The sequence below is a fragment of the Achroia grisella genome, unplaced genomic scaffold, assembly GCF_030625045.1.
Source record: "Achroia grisella isolate CSIRO2021 unplaced genomic scaffold, CSIRO_AGI_Agris_v1 utg1573, whole genome shotgun sequence".
NCBI lineage: Eukaryota > Metazoa > Arthropoda > Insecta > Lepidoptera > Pyralidae > Achroia > Achroia grisella.
Window position 1 is genome coordinate 1983509 of NW_026712655.1, and position 23130 is coordinate 2006638.

General features: G+C 29.1%; 1 protein-coding gene across 1 annotated transcript in view; it reads right to left on the bottom strand.

The window, feature by feature from the left end:
- Window positions 1–881: 881 nt before the first annotated feature.
- LOC131841074 (uncharacterized) overlaps window positions 882–23130 on the bottom strand; it is a 35264-nt gene continuing 13015 nt past the window's right edge. Inside the window, exons 3-7 of the mRNA XM_059189310.1 lie at window positions 22078–22248; window positions 5886–5963; window positions 5128–5265; window positions 3595–3691; window positions 882–3277 (exon numbers count right to left, since the gene is read on the bottom strand). Of these exons, the coding sequence (XP_059045293.1) occupies window positions 3124–3277; window positions 3595–3691; window positions 5128–5265; window positions 5886–5963; window positions 22078–22248 (638 nt within the window). The 3' untranslated portion in view covers window positions 882–3123. The remainder of the gene's footprint in view (window positions 3278–3594; window positions 3692–5127; window positions 5266–5885; window positions 5964–22077; window positions 22249–23130) is intronic.

Consider the following 23130-nt stretch of genomic DNA (forward strand, 5'->3'; position numbering starts at 1 on the left):
ATAATGCATATTCATAATTTTAAGAAATTTATTCATTAAAAAAACAATAATAAATAGGAAGAACGTACATAACATCAATATCAATACACACGATTATGCAAATTTAATATTGGAATTTAGATAAACATAACTCTATATATGAGTCTGTTATTGTTGAAAAGCTTCACGAGACAAAATGGTTAGCAAATCTTGAATGTTTCCACTTTCCACTTATTATATTTAATAAGTAAACGCTGCTTAATTATCTAAAAGAGTTTCTAACAATTCTCAATTCAATTTGATTGCAATCAATAGGTTTGATATCTTGGATAAAATATTTGAGAGTTATAGTTATAATTTAAAGGTAATCGTGACACTAAGATAGTAGACTTTAATATTATTAATATGAGAATTGTTAGTAACCGTGTCATGTAATTAAACCTCTGGTATCTAATAAGTATTCACATTCAATCTACAACAGTTATATTTTTGAGTAGCGAATTCAGTAAAATGGGAAACTAACATGTAATCCTTTTAGAGGTCTTCTAAAATGCAATAGGAAATATTAAATGCATTTTTATGTTGATATATTTCATAAATTATTGGCCTGAGGTACCATAAAGTATTTTATAACATTTCAACTAAATATTAAAAAATGTGAAGCGAATTGTTGCAAAGTGAACTGATTTTGTTCTTAATGGACTTTGATAAAACGAAATTAAATTAACAAAATAAATGTACTTCAAGTAATTTATAGTACTGATTTATTGGTAAAACATTTAATTTAAATATGACAAAATTCAATCGCTGTTATTCTCACTTTCTGGAGGAGCTTCTCTATGTACTTATTTTCTTTCTGTAAATAATAATTTATAAAATACTTATTTTTCAATTTATTCTCAATTTATTATTTATTGTAGTATTAAGAAATGCATTAATCTTATCATGTCCATTATTTAATGTAAAATAAAGTTTAATATTAAACTGTAAAAAATCCCGTTATTATTTAATATTATACGTAATTACACTTTTTTCACAGTTACTCAAAGGTTTCAAAGTATAACTGCATTAGATGGTTGTAACTGACACATTTTACAATTTCAATTTTAGATTTTGGCTGCTTAAATTATTGTTGATTTAGATTTGGTTTCATATATTTATTCTGACTAATATCAATAATAATAATTGGTACTCATAGTAAAGCTGTTAATTGTATTTATATATATAAAAGGTAAATTATTAAATATAATAAATTGGTGTCAATTTCTATCACATTTATGTTATGTACTGACTATTTGCGTCTTTGTCTTACACTGTCTTTCTGACAGAAGAAACAATATAAGCTGAGAGATTCGTATTCATTCGTACTTGATTTTTTATTTGAACAAACAATAATCGGTATGAATTTAGAATTATAAGTAAAATATATATTTCTGTTCATCCTAGACAGTATGCTGATGCTAGCACGTAAAATTCATTTGTCTAATTAACTTAAATTATTAATAAATAAAATTTCTATAACGTAACATTATAAAGTCTTTAATAAAATTAATGATAAGAGTAGATAAACAGGAAAAATATTTTAGAATACTTACTAATGGTGACAACCTAGATATGGATAGTATATAACTTTAAAAAGTTAACAAATTGATTCTATTCTTTCTTTGAAATTTAAAATACTTATGAGAATAGATCTGATCGGACGATGCTCAAGCTCTGGAGATCTTAATCAGTTGTAATAAAACAAGTTTGAAAATTCGTAAATATACTGAATAATTAAGTAAGTCGATAGGATAATAATGTTTCCATAAAACAGTTCACTTATCACTTATCATTAAAAAGTTAATAAATACTCTCAGTTTATTATAAATACTGACAATTTAAACAGCATAATTAGTGATATCACTATGGTTTATATATCAACCTAAGAACAGTACTTAAAGCAAATAGTCTTTAGATCTTAACAGTGACATGTGATTGGCGGAATAGTTTAAAGGTAATTTTCCACCAATTACGAAACTAACGCGAGCTTAAATATTAATATAAATCATTTAAATGTATGACTAGAACTGGCACGTGTCATGATGACATGATTACATGTTACAACACAAACAGTAGCAGACTTGTTTGAAGTTTCTATTACACTAAAAGAATTACAGACATCGTTAATCCCATAACGCTGAGATATAGTAGAAATTTTTGAAACAGTAGTTCGGGTATATTCGGAATAAGCTGCTCACAATAAAATTAACAATAGTAGGTACATTAATTTTATAAGTATCTAATCAATGTAACTATTTGAATATTTTAAATAGTAAAGAATGTATAAAGTATTTAAAACATTAATTAATTATACCTCTGAATACATGTAGTTGTACATCATTGTAAAGCAGTGCAAACCTGACAGAATAATGAAGCATCTCAAATACACTTACAATAGCAAAACTTGGTCCATATTTACTCAGTTATCTAGAACTACTGCTTTAGTATTTTTACCGTGGTCAAAGCTAATTCATAGATTATAAAGTTTAAATACTTTCCGCATAACATTCAAAGCGAGAATAAAAGATGTCGCAATAAAGATATTTTCTGTCGCTTATAAGATTAACAAGGCGTGTTACCATTTTGTTTAATTATGATTACAACCCACTGATGTCTTAAAAGTAACATTTGCTGTGTTGGAATAATACTAGTAATATTTGATGATGATCAAGATGGAGAAAATGGGTTACTTTTAACATTCCTTTGCACATAATTCTACTAGAAGCAAAGCATGCTACATGTATAACCAGAATAATTAAATAGAATATCCATTTCGTGAATAATATAACACTAATTTGACAATAAATACTTTAACAGTTAAATTTGATATAGGTATATTGAACTTACTAATAAGTTTTAAATGAATATTATAAGTGAAATACCCAAGTGTTGCTTTTCAATACATCAGTGGTCTACTTGAATCAGTCAGAAGCCACTGATCTAGTCCCAAAGGCTGTCTAAACTCCAATAAATACCTGTTGCATACAATATATGGAAGACGCAAACGTTGTTATAGCTATTGGTCATTTGAGCACTGTTCAGTAAAGACTTGAGGAAAATCCTCCGCAACATAAATTGTTTGGAGGTGATTGGCTTAGGCCGTCATCGGCCAATGATGGTTGGTTCGTCGGCCATTGCTAGCTCATCAGTCGCTGCTTTATCCCCTTTCCTTTTTCGTGAGTACCACAGAAAAGATGCTGCCGCGAACAGATTGATCAACACTACAAACCATGCCAGGAAGAAACTGATGTGGTAGCTGTGAAATATCACATTGATTAGAAACTAGTCAACAGTTAATTGATTTAAGTTCTGACGAGTATTATGAGAGATTTTAGGCATCAGTGATTATTAAATTAAAATTAAATATACATTATTATACTCAATTAAAGTCATTGCATTAAATGTGGCAGCGGGATCAAAAAATGACTATTCAAAATAGCTTAAAATATATTTTATTTATTTCAATCTTATTTAGATTCTACATACATTCTACAAATAAAAGCCAGATTTGATGTCGGAAAATAAAATATCCTTCTACTGAATCTTTGACTAGGTAAATGAAATATTACTTACTAATGATAGGCACGCTCTGGATACACAAACTTAACATTCTTCTTCAAATGGTCTACTGTGGACATCATTACTTGTACCACCACGAATGTACACGATGCTAAAATACAATATGAATGTTACATAGAAGTACTTCAATTATTAATTAAAATAATACAACTAGGTATTTCAAATATCATCAAAAATTAATTATTAACTTAATTTAAACTATATTATAAATGTTAAATAAAAATCGATTTCTTGTTGTACATACATTGACTTTTAGTTGATTTGTGAGACATCTCAATTAACTTACAACATACATATGATTTTTACTAATTTTAAATAAGATACTTGTTAATTTACAAATAAGCGATGGTTGCAAACTAAAGTAAACTAATCTCAGGTATAATCATGTGGACCAAAAAATGGATGAGAAACTGTATGTTGTCATTTATAATACTTAAACTATATGACTATTAAAAAAAACACTGCTTTAGAATGCATAAATAAACACACTTTATGCGAGTATACTTAAATATGTAAAAATCTTATTGACGAAATTTTTTGGCAGTATTCAACATTATTGAGACGACCATGTATACTTTTGCAATTATTCAATTTAATGTATTCTATCATAATAGACTGAAAAATATAAATACTGGCATGATTAATTCACTAGCTATATAAATTATGTAGTGCTTCTGTTGAATAACATGAAACAAGAATATTTATTTTTCGTCTATCCGATGAAGGCCAGACAATGCATACAGTTTTAAATAACTTATAAAACTAACTCTGTTAGATCTTTAGCAGACTACATTTAGATTTTCTAAATATCTACAGGCTGCAGTTCTTAATAAATTATGTAATATTACTACCAATAAAAAGCATACACGTCTATTCTGAAATCATACGTGTAAAATAAATAAATGATATTAACAAACTATATAATTAATTATGTATATTTTATAACTGGATCAAGACGCCAATATTAATAAATATATATGTATATTGGTATTTTAATGAAAGGTGTTGATTTTTTGTAATTATAGTTTTATAATTACAAACTACACTATTTATTTTCAAAAGTTACAATATATGTTTGGATGACAGAATATATCTTATCTAATAAACTAGCCCTCACAAACGCTGTCAATTTAATTTCGGTAACTGCTAATTAGTGACAGTAAAATTAATTGGTTGCGATGTTCCTAATTAGTTGCGGTTTAAAGCACTCCACAAACATTCTGATGTCATCCACATATATTTTAAAAGTAATTTGATTTTGTTTCATATTTATAAAACCTTAAAAATGCTAGGATATACAAAAAATCATTTGAATAGTGATAAAATTAACATGCAATCAATACAAGAATAAACTTATATATTTTGTAAAATATAGAGTATACAGGATTAATTGGATAGGATATTATTATATACAAAAATCAGTTCAGAACTATTATAATTAGTCTGATTAAAATTAAAAAAAAAAATTATTGATAAAATATAGTTATATAAAGAAATTGTAGATTATGCGGGGTAAATATTACTCACTGCTTATAAAATGTATGCCAGCTGCAAGCCTCTTGAACATATATCGGGGATTTTGGAACGTATATACGGAAAACCCGCATCCCATAGCCATTACGAATAAGCTGATGATGCCGAATGAAATCATCGTTCGCACGTAATCTGTATGAAACGAAAAATTATTATATTACGAGTATATTAACTATTATATCAGTCACTTTATTTAACGTGACGTAGTTCACGTAGCGTTTAGTATATATACATACACTAGTATATGTTAGGATATGAATATGCAAGAACCAAACTACACAAGTTCCAACCCTACTGTGTGTTTACTCTCACCACCGATCCTGTCATCACAAGTACAATAACATGGCTAATAACCTGGTAACCCGCCAAGCGTTTCATGTTATCGTAACTCTCCTATATACCTCATGTTTTGAAATGTTGGAGACCAAGATACCCCTTGTCCATGTAATTTCCCTGCCATAACTCACCGTCATATAGAAACAGAGCTCACAAAGGAAGTGAGCCGTGGCTGCTTTGTCATGAAATTACAGAATTACTCACGTTGACGACTTTGTACAAAGTCTTCCTATGGTAAGATTTTAGAATATCTCTACAGAGAAATATGGTCAAGTAGTTGCACAAACTTGATACTGTAAGTTTATATACAAGTCTAATGCACTCAATCTAGGCTAGGTTCTGGGTTACGTTGAGTAATTAACAGTGAGATTGCTTATATAAATAAGTTTCACCCTATTAGCTCTACAAATACTTACTAGCTACATTTACATCATACGCCGGATCAGAGGGCTTTCCGTTTTCCATCAGTGGCTGCGCCAAATAGTTTGTGCATTCTGAAACAAAACGATTGTTTAGATACTATTGTAATTAAATTAATTATTTATATTGCAAATTGCTAATTATTAATAATAATACTTATATTGTTCGTTGCAGATTTTTTGTATACATGAATATAAAATAGTGCACCCGCCTGGGGTCACATTATAACGAGGAATTAATGGAGGATGTAATGATCCTGGATGAGCATGAAGTCAGATCAGATATCATATATTACTGGCAATGGACACTAGTTCTTATTAGAAACAATTCTCTTTCCTTTTCATAACTAGTTAACCACACCAACTTTGTCTGTTTGGAATAATAAATATAATATATGTATATTCTATAATCTCCATCCACCAGAAATAATGTATCTTTCAAATCGTTAAATATTTTTTGTAAGTGATAAGATACTTTCCAAGTATGTACAAACTATAAATATAATAGAAAATATATTTAATTCCAAATGTACATAGAAAGTATTGCTGCTGATCATTTGTAGTTTGGAAATAATAGAAACTAGACGATTTCTATTATTTCCAACCTACAAAAGGACAAGTATATATAACTGTATTATAGGTACACAAACGTAGTTGTTTAATGTTCAGCTCAGAGTAGTGAACAAGATTAAATTCCTGCTATTGCTATTGATTCTACTACTATACATTGTCGGTAGTAGTATATTTGAACGTGTATTTGCTCCTCAGAGTACAAGAATGTCAAGAGGGAATTTTACTTGTTATAAAAAAAATGGCGCCATTGTTTTAAAAATTCGTAAGTTATTAAAGTTTTTTTGTAGATACAGTGTAAATAGGGTATATAATATATTATTGTTTATAAATATATGGTATGCATATCAATCCAAAGTAGAATATGAATATTCATACTTATGAAATCACGTGTTTATATATACGACTTTTTAGTATAATAAAAAGGTAAGTCTCCAACTTGTATATACAATTTCTATTACATATAGAAGAGATTTCAGTCGAACATTGATAAATGATAGATACCGTATTTTGAAATCTATTGTTATTAACTAGTTTGATAAAATTACAAATAGATTAACATCTAGACATATGTATTTATGCACTAAAAACGTAACTGTTCACTGTCTGTACTTAGAAGATATATTTTACAAAAATAAACTCTTTAACACCATCTAGTCCCAAGCTTCACTCAAAATTTTGTGTTTGTTCTATTCCAATCAGATTTAAAGACAAACAAAAACGTTGTACGGATAGAAAGTCCCGAGCTCAGCTAGTATTGTATTTATATAGTTGGAAATTAATTTACGTGTAAATTATACTGGAGTGACTCAATTCCTTAGAGGGTGAATAGATCAACGTTCGTCGCATGTTAATGAGTCGTTATATTGAGTGGGTTGTATTATGGTTCATATATATATATGTGTGTAATATGAAACCGTACTTTATAATTAACGTTTATGTAACTGGTTCATCATTATATATGTACTTTGATGATCATGGTAATGTATTGGTTTAACATGCTTTACAGAGTGGAGAGGACTGTTAATAATAACTTGAAATTTTGGCCCCATTACTAGTAATGTATTATGTCAGATCGATGTCCAGTCGGTACTACAGGAAACAATCGAACTTGTTGAATTCACCACGACGAGCTAACTGACCAGACTTCCAGCTCATCTTATCACACTGCACTGGTGCCACGCCAGCTGGTACCGTTAGCACAAGCGGATGCATAATTCTAAACGTCACGCATTAAAAAACACTTTACATTTTGATAAATACTTTTTTCATTCTTGCACAAAAACGGATACTTATGAGGAGGATTGTCTGTATTGATGTAAGTTTTTTAGAGAACAAAAGATAATTTCTGTCAGTTGGTTAGTACCCAAAGTAACTACACTTGCCTTTACTTATTTGGTAGTTCCAAATATTTGAAAGAATTATGTTACATTAAAGGATACAATTTAATAGATAAAACAACAGCAAAGTAGGTATAACGATGCATTTTTAAATGTCAATTTTCTAACGAGTTTCTTATGAGTGCTTTTGAACTGTGTTAATGTGGGTGCTTTTACTCTTTTACTACTGCTATACCGGCCTATTTGAACCACTCTTTGTTGTTTAATGGCTGTGGTGAATAGTGTCATATTATCTTTTTAATATCCTTTACATACAAAATCGAACAGAACTAACGAAATGACTTAAACACCCTAATTAGAAACTGTACTCTCATTAACCGCTGAGTAAAATAAACGTCAGAATATTTTTGTAGTTACAATAATTTTAAATAATTCAACATATTTCCTATATATCAGTAATAAACCAGTATATAAATAATATTGATTCATTTATTTACATTAATATATGATAATGATATACGTTGTACTAATAAAATTAAATTCCATTCTGGGGAATTATGAGCTAGAAACTATATTATAACTACTGTATGTGGTAATTTATTTATCATAAGTCGTTTAGTTTTATATAGTTTTCCAATAACGAATTATCTTTACATGAACTTTAGTACATATTTTTAAGCAACCAAAAATAATAATAAATAATCTGTACATTTAACTAAAGAAGATTAAAATCTGAAAGAATATGTTTCGGAATAACTTAAGAACCTTTTCCCATTCCATATACATCATATCGTCTAATAACTTCAATATTTGAATTTCAAACAAATGGATACAAGATTTACATAAAGCTTCTTATAACAACCCTCATATAAAACTGGAGGGTGGGGATTATTGAAATATGGGCTTTATTGACCTCATAGTAATGTACTCTGATAGGTCTACATCCACGTGATGCTCTTGGAAAATGATTGTAGTTTATGGTAAATCGCCACGTGAGCCTAGGTTGAAAACTCGATTACATTTTAATTGTTTACTCTATACGTCATCAGAGTATTAGCGCATATGAATTGTTAAAAATATGTATACGGTAACGACTGTTATCCTAGATACATAGATATATAGGTAGTTAGAAATATTGTTACTTGTTAACCGACATTTCGCTGAGTATATTTTTTGAAATGAACATGGTAAGGGGAGAAACTGTTGCCGTCTTTCGGATGATCTTTATCTATCTATATCTTTCCATCGCCGGATAGTCAGTCAAAAATATTAATTTACACACAATTTTTTTGTTTATAGGTAACATTCGAATTCACTTCCTTAGGATTCATTGCCTTGGCATCATTTACCTTATTATATATACATATATAAACTACAAAGCTATAATATTTAATATAAAAATTACTCAATAAATAAGTTACCTAGGGCAGCTCACATCCGTGCACAAGGCGGTGTACTAAACCGCTAACCGCCGAGGTGGCCTTTGTAGAGAAAACCTTTTATGTTTGAAAATAGAGCCTATTTGAGCCCAAGTTTTGTACTTCACTTTATTATGTTAGCCGAGGTCGCATCGATTAGTGCTTCCGGTGCATCCGGGGTTATGGGATCCACGAAAATGTCTACAGGGGTAATATAAACCCGATAAACACGTTCAGGCGGGTACGTTAACATAATAAATAATGCTTAATAGGTTGTTTACAAAATCTTCTACGTAGATTGCGAAATCTTTTAACTAAGAGAAATATTGTCTTTTTTTCTATTTCTTGAATCTAATATGGAAAACAGGAAAAAATATAGTCTGAATGTATTGCTGTGATTATTATTTCTATAATTAATTAGAGTACAAGAGTGACAGAGGGAGTAATGGCCTTGTGGTTTATTGGTTTACTACCCCGACTGACACTTAAAAGGTCGTGAGTTCAATTCTAAAAGTCAGGTGTGTATATTTATATTCTTGGCAAACTCATCAAATCAAAACAATTATCTTTTTATTTACGTAGGTCTAATAAAGTCTCTTTTAAATTATCAAAACTATTTCAGTTTGGAGTGCTTTCGAGCTGAGAAAACTTAACAAGAAACTAAGCTCTTATTGTTTACAAATGAGCTTACACGTATTTACAATAATTCAAATTTATTTTAAAATTAAATTTTTTAAGTCGGTGAATAAAAGATAGATAACAAAACCAAACATTAATTCGAGTGAGGGCAGTGAGCTCGTTGTCTCTGTGGACACTGCTTTGTTGGATATAAATACATAAAGTAGGTACGCCCAGCTAACCCAGCTACTTAGCTGGATAGATACTTATCTATGATGCTAAATCATCAAAATGTTGCGTTTAACACGTTACAATTAACAATGGCTCTAACTACCCCATCCGAGATATCAGTCGTAACGGTATATTCTTTTCTTATAATATTATAAACATTTAAGTATTTTATAGTTACGTTTGGCTAGGCTACAATAAATTTGACTTTAAAAATAGTGCCTTACTACCAAGAGCTATATTTTAATAAGTTTAAAATAACAATACAAAAATGGACCAGACGACTTTCTTGTCAGTTCATCTCAACAGATTTAGCTGGTTGAAATGGAGTAAAGGGGTGGTAATATTATTTTTTAAAATGCTTAAGTGGCAAAAATTATTAGCTGATATGAATAAATTTCTTCTTTTTTGATATCACACTATTCTAACTTTTCCCTGGAAAATGACATGATCTCTACCGACGAGAGTGGCTCTTATGGTATTATGTGCTTATAATAGCTTCTTTCCAACTATGACTACGTCATTCTAGATGTAATGCAATTTTAAATAGTTTATTACCTCTTAACCATTTACTATGTAGATATTATCACGCAGAAAGCCTGAAATGGGCTACAAAAGACGTCAGGAATATTTTTCTTCAAACCATATTATGATAAAGTTTTCTAAGAAATAATAATGGACTATTACTATATCACTGATGTAACTGCTTATATGTGGAAGGAAATATATTTAGTACTAACTGAACCTACGACTTTGCATTAGTAATTTTTATTTGGAAATGTATTAGAATAAAACAAAGACAATAAGAGAAGCTTACCACACTAATAAAGACAACACAGAAATCAGTTAAGCCTTTTCTCACATTAGCGGATAAACAAACAGACAAAAAATCTAACAGTAACTATTTTGGATTCTATTAGGTCAACATATACCTATACCTACATACAGCGATCGGTAACTTTTTACTACATGTATAATTGAATGAATGCATTTGTTACATTATAGATAAATATTTTGATATATAACATTTAGAACATTTCGTTTATCATGCTTTTACTGTTTAATATCAGTAAGTAAATGTATGCCATTGTTTATCTATATAAAGCAGGTAATCCCCACTAATAATGATATTGTATTGTAAACATGAATTGTTATGGTTGTTTTAAAACTTGTAGCAAATAAACAATTATTTGAAATGATTTAAATATAAATACACGATAATTTTATAGCATATAAATACTTTATTAATAATCATCTATGTCATTGTAAGGTTACAACGCCTTAGGTTATTTCTCATTACAGTTTATGACCGGGGTTATATTATCATGAAGATTATATACTATACATATGTTAGGTATAGTAGAAGATGGCCACTAGCTCACTTTATTCATCTTTTACGAGACGATAATGTTTATCAGTTCAATTTCTATAAAGCGAAAACACTCATTAGAACTTAAGTACTAGTTGTGGCCTCGATTTTGTCTGCTGGTATTAGTGACCTTGATCAAATAAAGAAAAATATTTAACAATCTAACCCAAAAAACCAAAGACAAAGCTTAGAATTTCTATACAAATTTAGTTTTAACTTTTAAGGGCAAAATTTTGCAGACTTTGAAAGTCATATTTATTTATATTTAATTAACAGCCTACAGAATAACTTTCAAGCTTTAAAAATGACGGATTTTCGATACAACTTTTGACCTCCCCTTTCACCCCCTCCTTGTGGAAAAAGGATTCCGCATTAAATTCCACACTGCTAGAAAGCTAAATTCCGGGTAAAAATTTGGATAGTTATTAAATTTTGATACTTTCACATTTAGTCACATTATAAAATTATTAGAGAATTAAAAACTATTATTCGAGATAACTTGCCTTATGTTAGTTCGGAACCATAGCTTTTGAACAGTCGAGCCCGGTAATTTTCTTATTTAGCTTAACAAATTAATTTTTAATATTTTTAAGCTATCAATCGTCAAAACGTAATATATTTTATACGTAATATAGCCATTGTCTCCTAAAGAACTCTTAAACTTACGCTGTAGTGATATGTTATTTGTGACTTAATTTATTAGAAATTATCAACCAAATTATCTAAATCTCAACAATATAATATTTAATAGAATGTGTGGACTTGAAGGTCGATGGCAAAGTTATGTCGTGAATCGATTTTATTATAACAGCCCATCAAATCCCGAACATCTTTCATCTTCAATTTCAATCATCTATTAGAAAGTAATATAGTAACCGATCGACAATAAATTCACCTATTTTATGGTTGTCTATAAAAAATCATATTAAATTCCATCAGTGAATCTATGATCCCTTAATATTAAATTTTTCAAACGTTTATTTGCATTATCTATAAATTAAAAGTAGTATTTTATTTCGACGTAATATTTTTTGAATAACTAGTGAAGCCGAAAGCTTTAACATAATAACGAATTTAATTTGTTTGTTCACATTTATTTGTCTAATATTGTCTTGAATATCTTTTAATTTGTATAATTTTATAATCATTTAGTATTATATTGTTTGCTATAGTCACAAATAAAAATTCTGCGAAGTACATTGTTCATAAAACATTTCGTTGGCAATGTAACAAAACTAAATATAAGAAGTTGAACGTAAAAAATTGAGTAATTACTTGTGCTTACTGCCAACTGATAGTACCTATAGTATTCGAATCCTCTCGTGACATATGTAACTGAACCATCATCCATGTCAAACATGCTTACTAAATCATTAACCAGAATATTTAGATACCCGCTTAAATATAAAATATTGTTATGTATTTTTCATGTAAATAATATAACTAGCTTAAAATAAAATAAAACTATTCTGTAGATGGTTTTTTTTATGAGTGAATGTGAAATGGTGCTCGTTCCATAGGTAGTCGTAAGTGCAGGCGGGTGTACTGAGAGTACCAGTGCCTCCACTAGTACTCTCATTGCACCCGCCTACGTTTGCATGCATGCGAAGCTTGTTTTCAACTCAGTTAACCTATTGTGAGGAATTTAACAAGAATTAACACGATTTATTCCTATTTCCCTATTCCTATTATTCCGATCTAACTTTGACATTGCTATTATATCCTTACTGGCCATCTCTATCATTCCTTAATTAAGAGGAATAGAATGTGAAGCTATCACTATATTTAATTGTCTATGCAAACATGTTACAAATTATTGAATAATTAATAGACTATTGGTAAAAGGATTTTGATGGACAGAGCTTTTACTATGTTTTTATGCTCATGTTGTCGTACTATTTTTTCTTGGCTTTGACTCATACACTTTGAGTTGAATATAGTCGATAGTGCATATAAACTTATGACAGATGAAAACTTGATTTTACCGCCTACGAGAAGTATGCGTCTCGATATACTACTACTACCGGTGTATGGTTTTAGGTATTCTTCACATTAGCCATTGTAATACAGAAATAACTTATTTTTTTCCCACAGACATTTGGTCTGTAAAACTACTTCTAATAAAAAAGTACGAATTTGGTATATGCAAATGAACCTCTATCATATTATAATCCATTTGATAAACCAAGAAAAAAAGATTTCAAATTTTCCGATAAGTTTGTACTACCAGTATGAAAAAAAAAGGTTATTGAAGATAAAGAAATAGAATTACAAAATAAGAAGGCATGATATCGTAATTCTCCAGAATGGCATCTCATGAATGGTGCAACGAGCGTCACATGATAAAGCGATGGCTGTGGTGCTCTTCAGATTTGTAAACTACCACTTACCATCGGAGTCGTCAGCTTGTTTGTCATTATAATTGCTTGTATTAACCATTTATCGTATTGTGAATACTATAACTAATGAGAGCGTTAAAATAGTATTTAAACCTTTCTAATTATTTTAAAATAAAACCTATTATTTTACTAAACGTAGTTGACATAATATTTGTTATACAATCAGTCAAAAACTAAGGAACAGATGAATGACATTAACTAAACAAACGAACTGAATATATTACGTATATATTTTATTTATATTACATTAAATACAGCTGGTTTTATTATAATAATAGAAATATGCGAAAACAATACCTCGTATGTATTGTTAATAACATCACCGTCAGTCAATCTTGTTTTCGTTACATTAACTCCGAACTGTGTTCCATTGTTTATTTATTTACATGACACGTTGCGTAGACACACGTTGATTTAGATCGGTGGCGACTTGAAAGATCCGATGCATGTGGTATTTTTATCGGTGACTATAAATCTTATTGTGTGGGCTTGAGCAAAACATTGTTTATGCTATCCAAAAAGTAGGTTGGTTTTCCAAGAAAGGGCTTTCTGATGTTACGTACGTGATAGAAATCAATCATTATGATACGTTCGAAATTATTCCATATCTAGAAGTAGAATACACACTTATTGATATGGAATAATTGCATCTAGAATGTACATGTAGATGGTTATATCAATATGTAGATACGGTGTAGTATTAAGTAAAATTATGAGATTGCTTCTACACTTTTTGATTTCTTAATTGTTCTAAGTCACGACTACGATTGGTACAACAATAATATTTATACGTAATAATAGAGTTTAATTTTAATGAGCTGGCATGAAATTTTAAAACAGATATAATAAATCACGTTAAAATAAGACGATCATTTTAATGCCATGAAGATGTAGACAAATGTATACGAATTCACAATAATAATTTATTATCAGGTATTTATGAATAAGAGAATAATGTTAAATTACTTTGGTAAATATATAACAATATCTTAAGATAATTCTCACAGCGCCATCTAATCCCAAGCTATGCAGAACTTATGCTATTAGTACAACTTACATAATTATATTCATACATATATAATATTCTTAAATTAATACATAATCGTAAATACAAAAGTTTATACCGTGCAGCGAATCGAACTCGCGACGATCGGCATCACCAACAGCAAGATGACCGAGTCAGTTGATTATAACTTAATAAGTAGATACATTTGTATGTAGCATTCGACTTGTAGAAGTATTGTAGATAGTATCCAAATTATTCTATACTAATAATATAAGTTGGTGAGATTGTAAGGGTATCCTCTGGATCTAGAGATCTTTTAGTGTTGGATAACTCATTTATCGGTAATAGGTAGAGGCTATACTTGTATAGGCTACGACCAATAGTAGTGGACCTCCAAAGAAAAATGTTGCAAATTGAAAATTGTGGTGTAGATGAATTCTCATGGGTCAGCTAAACTATTAAAAACTGAATTACAAAGGAAATGTATATGTGTATACCTTACGTGTGTGGCCTTACAATTATGACAAGTGTTATTAATACTACATGTACTTTAGTAAACTCTTCCGTTTACAAAAATATCATGAATATCACATAAGTATCTATTGTTATTATATTTTTGATAGTGCTTATGAAAGTATATAATCACCAAAATTACTTTACACTCTGTCTGTCCCCCTGATCAACATTTGAATGATTATCATGTGGATAGAAAGAGTGAATGAGTATCTTTTTTATCTTAACATAGAATAAAGTCGTAAAATCGAGACAGGCTGTTTGCCTGAACATAGTAACACTGATTTCACGTAAAAACCTCTAGAATATAATCAAATATGGGTTAAATCTACTCTAAAGATCGATTAGAAAAATACACTTGGCTAGAAAAATTTGATAATTACTAAAACTCTATCCAATTTCAATAACTGTTTCACATACATGGTTATCATTTAGCATCAACTGATGACGATCTCAAAATGTACATGAGTACAATATACGTATAGTTATAGTGAAATACACAGCTTTTTATATTACGCAAATTACTGCACTTTAGTCGTGGTTAAGTAAAATACAAGTATGCAGTCGATAGGTATTTCTGAGAAATATTAACAGACTAGGAGTGTGTTAGGTGTATAGAAAGCCAGTCAACGACTAACACGACAAGTCCAGTGAACTAAAGCTCAGGTCAATACTCTGAAATAGTAGGAATGTTTCATGGACTAGTCTACACCACACCCTGCGGTGACGCTAAAACAAAGTTCATGTCTAATAAGAAAATTGCGCAATTCCCTGCAACATGTTTCCTTGACAAACTCATATACCTACCTATTATGTAGTATGAACTTTCTACCAAAGTATATAGTGTACTGCGTATTAAAACAAAATATTAAAGTTCAAAGTTCATTTCGAAATAATTAGTATATGAGAATATGTAGCTAGTTCCACAGGTACGTAACATTTGCCAGAGAATGAATATGCTATTATTTAAATTAATATTTATCTGCCTTTATTAAATCAGTTCAATAAAATTTATAAACATGTAATTATTATTTTAACTTTGTTCTAATAATCTATACTATGAAGAAAACATATTCATACTAAAGTTATAAACGCGAAATTGTGTTCGTCTATTTCTCCATTACCTTTCCATGACACGACGAAACGGCTGAACGGATCTCAATTAGATTTGACGAGACGATAGATTGTATCACAAGGACCGACATAAGCCTTATCTCAAAAAGTCAGACGTAGTACAGTTAGACGGAAATTTAAAAATTAAAATATATTTGACTTATTTCTCTAGAACATGACTTCCAGGTTAGAAAATAATAATAGTTCATAATAAAGATGTGAATATAAAATAAAAGAACTATTATCAATTTACTATTTGGTTGATTGACTTAATTTGTCAATTTTTCTTATTATGATAAGAAAGGTCGTCAAATCAAGTCAATTTAATTAAATTATAGGACGTAATACGTTGTATATAGGTCAATGAATATAGAGAGCAACGCCCATTATTATTTTATGTCTCATGAATAATATATGACATGACGTGAGCTGTGAAGAATTTCCATGACCCATGGTAGAGATGGGAGGAAATTACTGGGAAAACATTTATTAATAAACTGACATTATAATATGATAATCTGTTAATTATAATGATAAGAAAGTAACAGATTATATATCAATGGAACGTTTGATGCTTGCCCTCAAGTCAAGAGCAATAAATCACATGAGTTTCTAATATTACCTCTCAAGTAATATACAGTTAACCGGGTAGACTTTGTGAATTTCGTCTGTGTAGTTTTATAAGTGTCACCTAATTCAGTTGGTAAGAAGTTTTCTTTGAAAGATGTGTTTCACTTAAAGCATGTGATATGGCAGTGAAATTACAAGTCTTAGGCATGATAACAGCGGTTCACATGATAATGTGATCTTCACAGTGCTGAATATAGAAAACCTTTTCCATTTATCAGCAGGCACCATTTGCCATGCCAACTGCATAAAAGAAACATAGTTTTAAAACATATCTAGGAAGAAAATAGGACAAGTGGTATATTTAATGTTTTATATTAAATAATTGAACCGTTGAAACTCGTAATATCGTTTTTATATTTTGATTTATAGAGCACAAGATTATTAATTCTCGAGATATTTAATCTTACGCATTTTATCTCACCTCGGGTGATGTCAAAACATTTACACGTAGCTAAACTACTCGACACCGTGGTATTTTCATTATGAAATTTTTTGCAATGATACGCAATTTTTTCTTGTATTCAGAATATTTTTTAATCAAATTTTTAATGTATTTTTTAAATACAAAACGGTAAACGCTATTTTAAACGATACTAAAATACATATGAATGTAAATTGGTAAGCTCTTATTACTTTTATAAGCCAAAATGGCTCTTATTACTTTTATAAAAATAAAATTCATGGAGAAAATATTTACATTTATTTTACTTATCATATAAGCCAACAAGTATTTAACAGTTCTTTAAAATGATGTTGACTTTTAAAAATCAACAATCATCAATATCAATTTGTATGTTATTTATTTAGTGTGAGATATATTTGATACGTAAATTTTTAATTCTATATTTATCACATATCCAATATTTCTATAAATAGTATTTATTAATATGTTATAAATATTTGTAATATATAAGTTATATTATAATACTATATATCTACATACACAATTTAATTAACCATGCCGTCAAATACATAGTATCTACCCTCGTTCCAAACCAAAGCACTGCCAATTTACATTCTCAAACAAAAAACATATAGCAAACAGCACAGTCCCGGAACCCATTAAATCCATTGTCTGGATGGGATTTCAACTGGGTCGTACTTCTGGCGAAATGTTGTGTAGAAATAGCTACAAACGGACAGTCGTAATAATAGGTAAACACATTGTGATAGAATAAATATTTGCTTTTTTGGCTACATGGAACGATTTGCGACACTAACAATATATCCTAACAATACACGAAAATAACAACAACAAAAGTTGAACTTGCATATAATATAAAAATATTACATTAAAATATTAACGCAAGTCCTATCTCGAATGATCTTTTTATGTAATGCTCTATCTAGTACAATAACTCGTATACATAGTATACATATAAAACACCTAGACAATCGTACTCATAAACACAAACATTTGTTTTGTGCAAGGAACACCACACCACCGAGACTGTCATCATCAAAAACGAAAAGTCAATAATAGTAATATTAATAATTAGAGACAACTCTATTAAATTTTGAGTTCACAAACAATATTTTTGGAGGCCAATGATGATTTAGCCGTAACTTAAGATTATGCATGTTGACTTGTACAATACTACTCCATATATACATATATATATATATCCAGCATCGTAGCTTCAATTTTTACAAATTGATATGGGTACATTAAAAGTTTAGGCTAATATAGATAATTTTCTTAAGTTAATAATAATTTTACATCAGCTAAAAGAATGAATTATTTAAAGCAGCTTGAATTAAACACGTATTTATTGTTAATAGGGATAAAAGATATTACACTCATATATATAATGAATACAACATTATTAACTATGAAAATACCCTGTTAGAAAAGTAAACCAGCGGGAGATAATGGACTAACGGAGTGAGCTAAAACAGAAGGCGTCTTGAAGAAGAAAATAAACCAAGCTTAAAGTCGGTGTGAAAAATTGTATGAATTGCTAAACATTTCACATGACGCGTTTATTTTTAAAACACGCTTTACTCTGCTCGCTGTCTTGACAAAGAGTTGCTTCGAGTGCTACTCTTAGAACATTGACACCATTTTAGGAGATGGATAGATTTTTCATTTGTTTAATTCAACGCTGTGAATTTATTTTCATTCAATAAAATTTTATTTTAATCATTACATTGTGTTGTATGTTATGTAATGTTATTAAATTTTGATACATTATTATATTATTAATGTCAAAATAGTTTAGTAATTATTATTACAAAAATTAATGATTTATGAAATTGTAGTATCTTAAATATTAAATAAAATATGTGGTAATTAAAAAAAATAACAGTAGGAAGTGATTAATTTTATTTAAATAAAGGTTTGTGAAGTATCTAAATTTAAAATTCGTTAATATTTTTTACGGATACTGCTATTTTTATTACTATATTGTCTAATAGATATGGATAATACATTGTTCATTTAAAAATTTATTTTTTTATAGAACTATGTTGGGTTATCGAAGGTGAGTCGAAATGGGAAACAATCTATCGTCAGATAATAAAATCATAACATGGCATGTTTGTTTACGATCTGAAACCTGTCAGGTAGTGATTTAAAGACCATGTTGATTATCTAACATATTAGTTCAGGAGAAACCATAAAACATTAGACGGGCAGGTAAATCATAAATCTAAAATAACCTACTAAAAATGTATTACTTATAATAATACATTTATAAAAGATAAGGATATAACTACTTTGATTAGTACTATAGTTGTTAATCGTGTTTGTGGTGTGTGTTACAGCATAATGTTTTTTTTCCTTTTTCTCAATCTGTAACTGTCGATACGATCTCGATGTGCCGTAAAATATTTGCGTGATTGTGATTCATTCTGATTTGTTTCTACTTGATTTCGCCCGAGTATATATATACCATTTGAAGTTGTTGATGTGGGTGATATATATAATCGACAAGATGACATAATTTTTTAAAATACATATACTTTCAGTTCTCTTGATTTAAATTTATAAATGAAACATACTCCTTCAAGTAAAACATAGTCTTCTTTACATAGTATAAAATAATAGCCTCCTCTATCTATTCGCGTAAATATTTTTTAACTATGCTACCGATTTTAATGCAGTTTTTAGCAATAGTTAGAGTGATTCAAGAGGAAGGTTTATATGTGTAATATATGTACATCCATGCGAAATGCGAAATGCGGGGTGGGTAGCTACAGTCTATCAAATAGTTTGAGTTATTTTCTGTTTTTTTACTATGGCTATTACATTAATATTACACAATACATAATGTTCTGTTTGTGGTATATTCTACATCACAAACATAACATTGGTTTTTATGACTTTTTAACATTAGTAACATTTCATATTTTTTTAAAAGCAAGCAGTAATGATTTGTGATGAAATCATTACTGCTTGGTTTTAAAAAACATGAAATATTATATACTAATATTTGATTTAAAGCAGCTGAAGGAAGGAAATCTTTATTCTATTCTTAAAAGTAAAATACGTCTTGACAACAGCTTAATAATATCCAAAATACAATTCTGTCAGCTGTACAAACTCGACATCTCTCTCATCTATGTTATTTATTGCTTCATTAGCAGCTCCGGGGAGCTATGGTGGTAAAGAATGTGAAGATTAACGTGTTGTCCGTGGTATTTATAATGAGAGGAGCCGGTATATGTATTTTTCTATTAGTCAGACTATTCACCTTGAAAACTTTTGTTTCTCGTCTCTTAGTGACTAGTTTTATATTTCCTACGGAAATTAATACAACAGAACACGAACACGAACTTTCATAAAAACTAAGACAATCGAGAAGTTTTTGTCTCCTTTTAGTACTCGTAAATAGTCAAGGAATAAAATTAATTAATTTCCTTCGATTACGATACTGGCTTTATTGTAAATTATGTTTGCTCTTTTGTAACGAATAGACAATTTTTTGTTATCTATTATGTCATACGCAGAATAATGTATTACAATAAAGTTCTGCTAAAATATACCTACTTGGTATATAATAGTCGATAATATATTTTCAAATATTTAGTTTCGATTAAAATAAGTTTAGCACATATATAAAATGATTATTCTTGAATTATAAATAATAATAATAAATTTATCAATTAATTTCATTATAATTTAATAAATAGTTGTGGTTACGATTGTTCTAATTATTTGGTGTTCTGAAAGATAAAAGATGTGAAGGAAATCACAGTTGGCAGGTAATGAAAATATTTATTATGTAATAAAATATATAAAATAATATTTATTATGAAAACGACGTCAAAGATCCTGCATCTGTTACCTAATTCATCATATTATTTTAGAACAACATACAGAAGATTTATAATAAGAAAATTGGAGTCATTACTCTATATTCTTTTTAAGAATACTGATAATACAGTTTTCTTAACTTTAACATAGAAGCGCAGAATTCTTTTGTGAGAATTAATTCTTTAAAATGTTCGTAATATATACTTCGTGGCGTGTATTTAATCTGACCTATGGAAACAATTTTATTAATTCGCCTGTCCTACAAATAGTTACGTTCTATTGACTTACAAGTGATTTTCAACTTCGTAAACGACATCAGTTCATCAATAATATCTAGGCGATACTAGGAGTGGACATTTTTAGTAACGGGGCCTTGTTATATACCGTCTCAGATCGACTTCCAAGCGGTCATGTATAGAAACCTTCGAAATGAATTGCTGGGGTTTTTGTCACGACGAGTAACTGATGGTTCCTCTTTTGCAGGCAGCTTGTCTACGATTCTTTTTATAAAATTTGTATTTTTGATATTTGTTTTTTATATGTCACCTTTCACTAATTCTTGTTACTCTTCGCTGTGAGCTCCTTTGGGAAATATACGCGTTCATAACTATTATTTGATTTTTAATAAAATAGTCGTTGTATTCCCGCTCCAATCATACCCTATCCATTAAAAAAATCGAATGCTTATATATTTATGACATTACTTAGAAATACATGTGCAACTTACTTGTAATAAGTATTCCATCTAAGTCACTAGCGTCTTCAGGTGGCTTTAATGTGGTCCCATTATGCTTTTCCGGTGGTGCAGTTATGTTTGCATGGAACACATATCGGCATATCTCCCACACTCCTGAACTGCTCCACATGAGATATCTACCTTTGGCAGGTAGGGGCGCACCTAGGAACATATTCATATTCATTATTGGGAAAAGCCATAACGAGCTTTGTTTGGTTTTTCTCTTTTCGTTTTCTGATAAAATATATTTAAGTGTGCATTTATAATGTAAATATATGTATGTTAAATATATTTTAGAAAATAGAAAATAGAAGAACTGTATACAAAGATGTTTAATTTCCATTTACAGTATCAGTAGACTATATACTTGGATGTCATGAATATATTCTCTTACTATACATATATAAATAATAAGGGAGCAGTAAGTATATTAGGTTAAACCAATTAAAATAGGCAATATAAGCTACGTTACATAAAATATTATATACATACCTATATGTACCAATTCCAAAGGGAAATAAACTGAACAATACTACCGAAATAATATTTTATGTAACGTAGCTATTAATTAATACGGAGTTTAATTAAATGTCACAATTGTGTCGAGCTTGATTCGTTTCGAATATGGTTATATACAATGTACAAATGATGTTTACATAATTACTAATTCATTAATAATTTATGTGTATTATTTCTTTTATCAAAGGTTACAAATAAATATTTCTAAGATACATTTATAACGGGCAATTGTTATTTTTTAAAAATTTACATATTCTAATAATTTTCATCCAGAGATTGTGGAGTTGGTATGATTCTTTTAATTTTTTATGTCTTTCAAAAAGAAAAAATTTAATATATTATTGCCTAAATTTATCAAGTTAAGCTTTTCTTAAATTTCTCATTTACTGTATAGACAATACAGGAAATAAGCAGTTTAATAAAAGGTTTAATTTCTATTTAAATTTGTGCAACCAAATGGCTAAATCGAATCAAAAATCATAACGAAGTTTCAGATAAAAAAAACATACCAAATTTTGTTTTCCT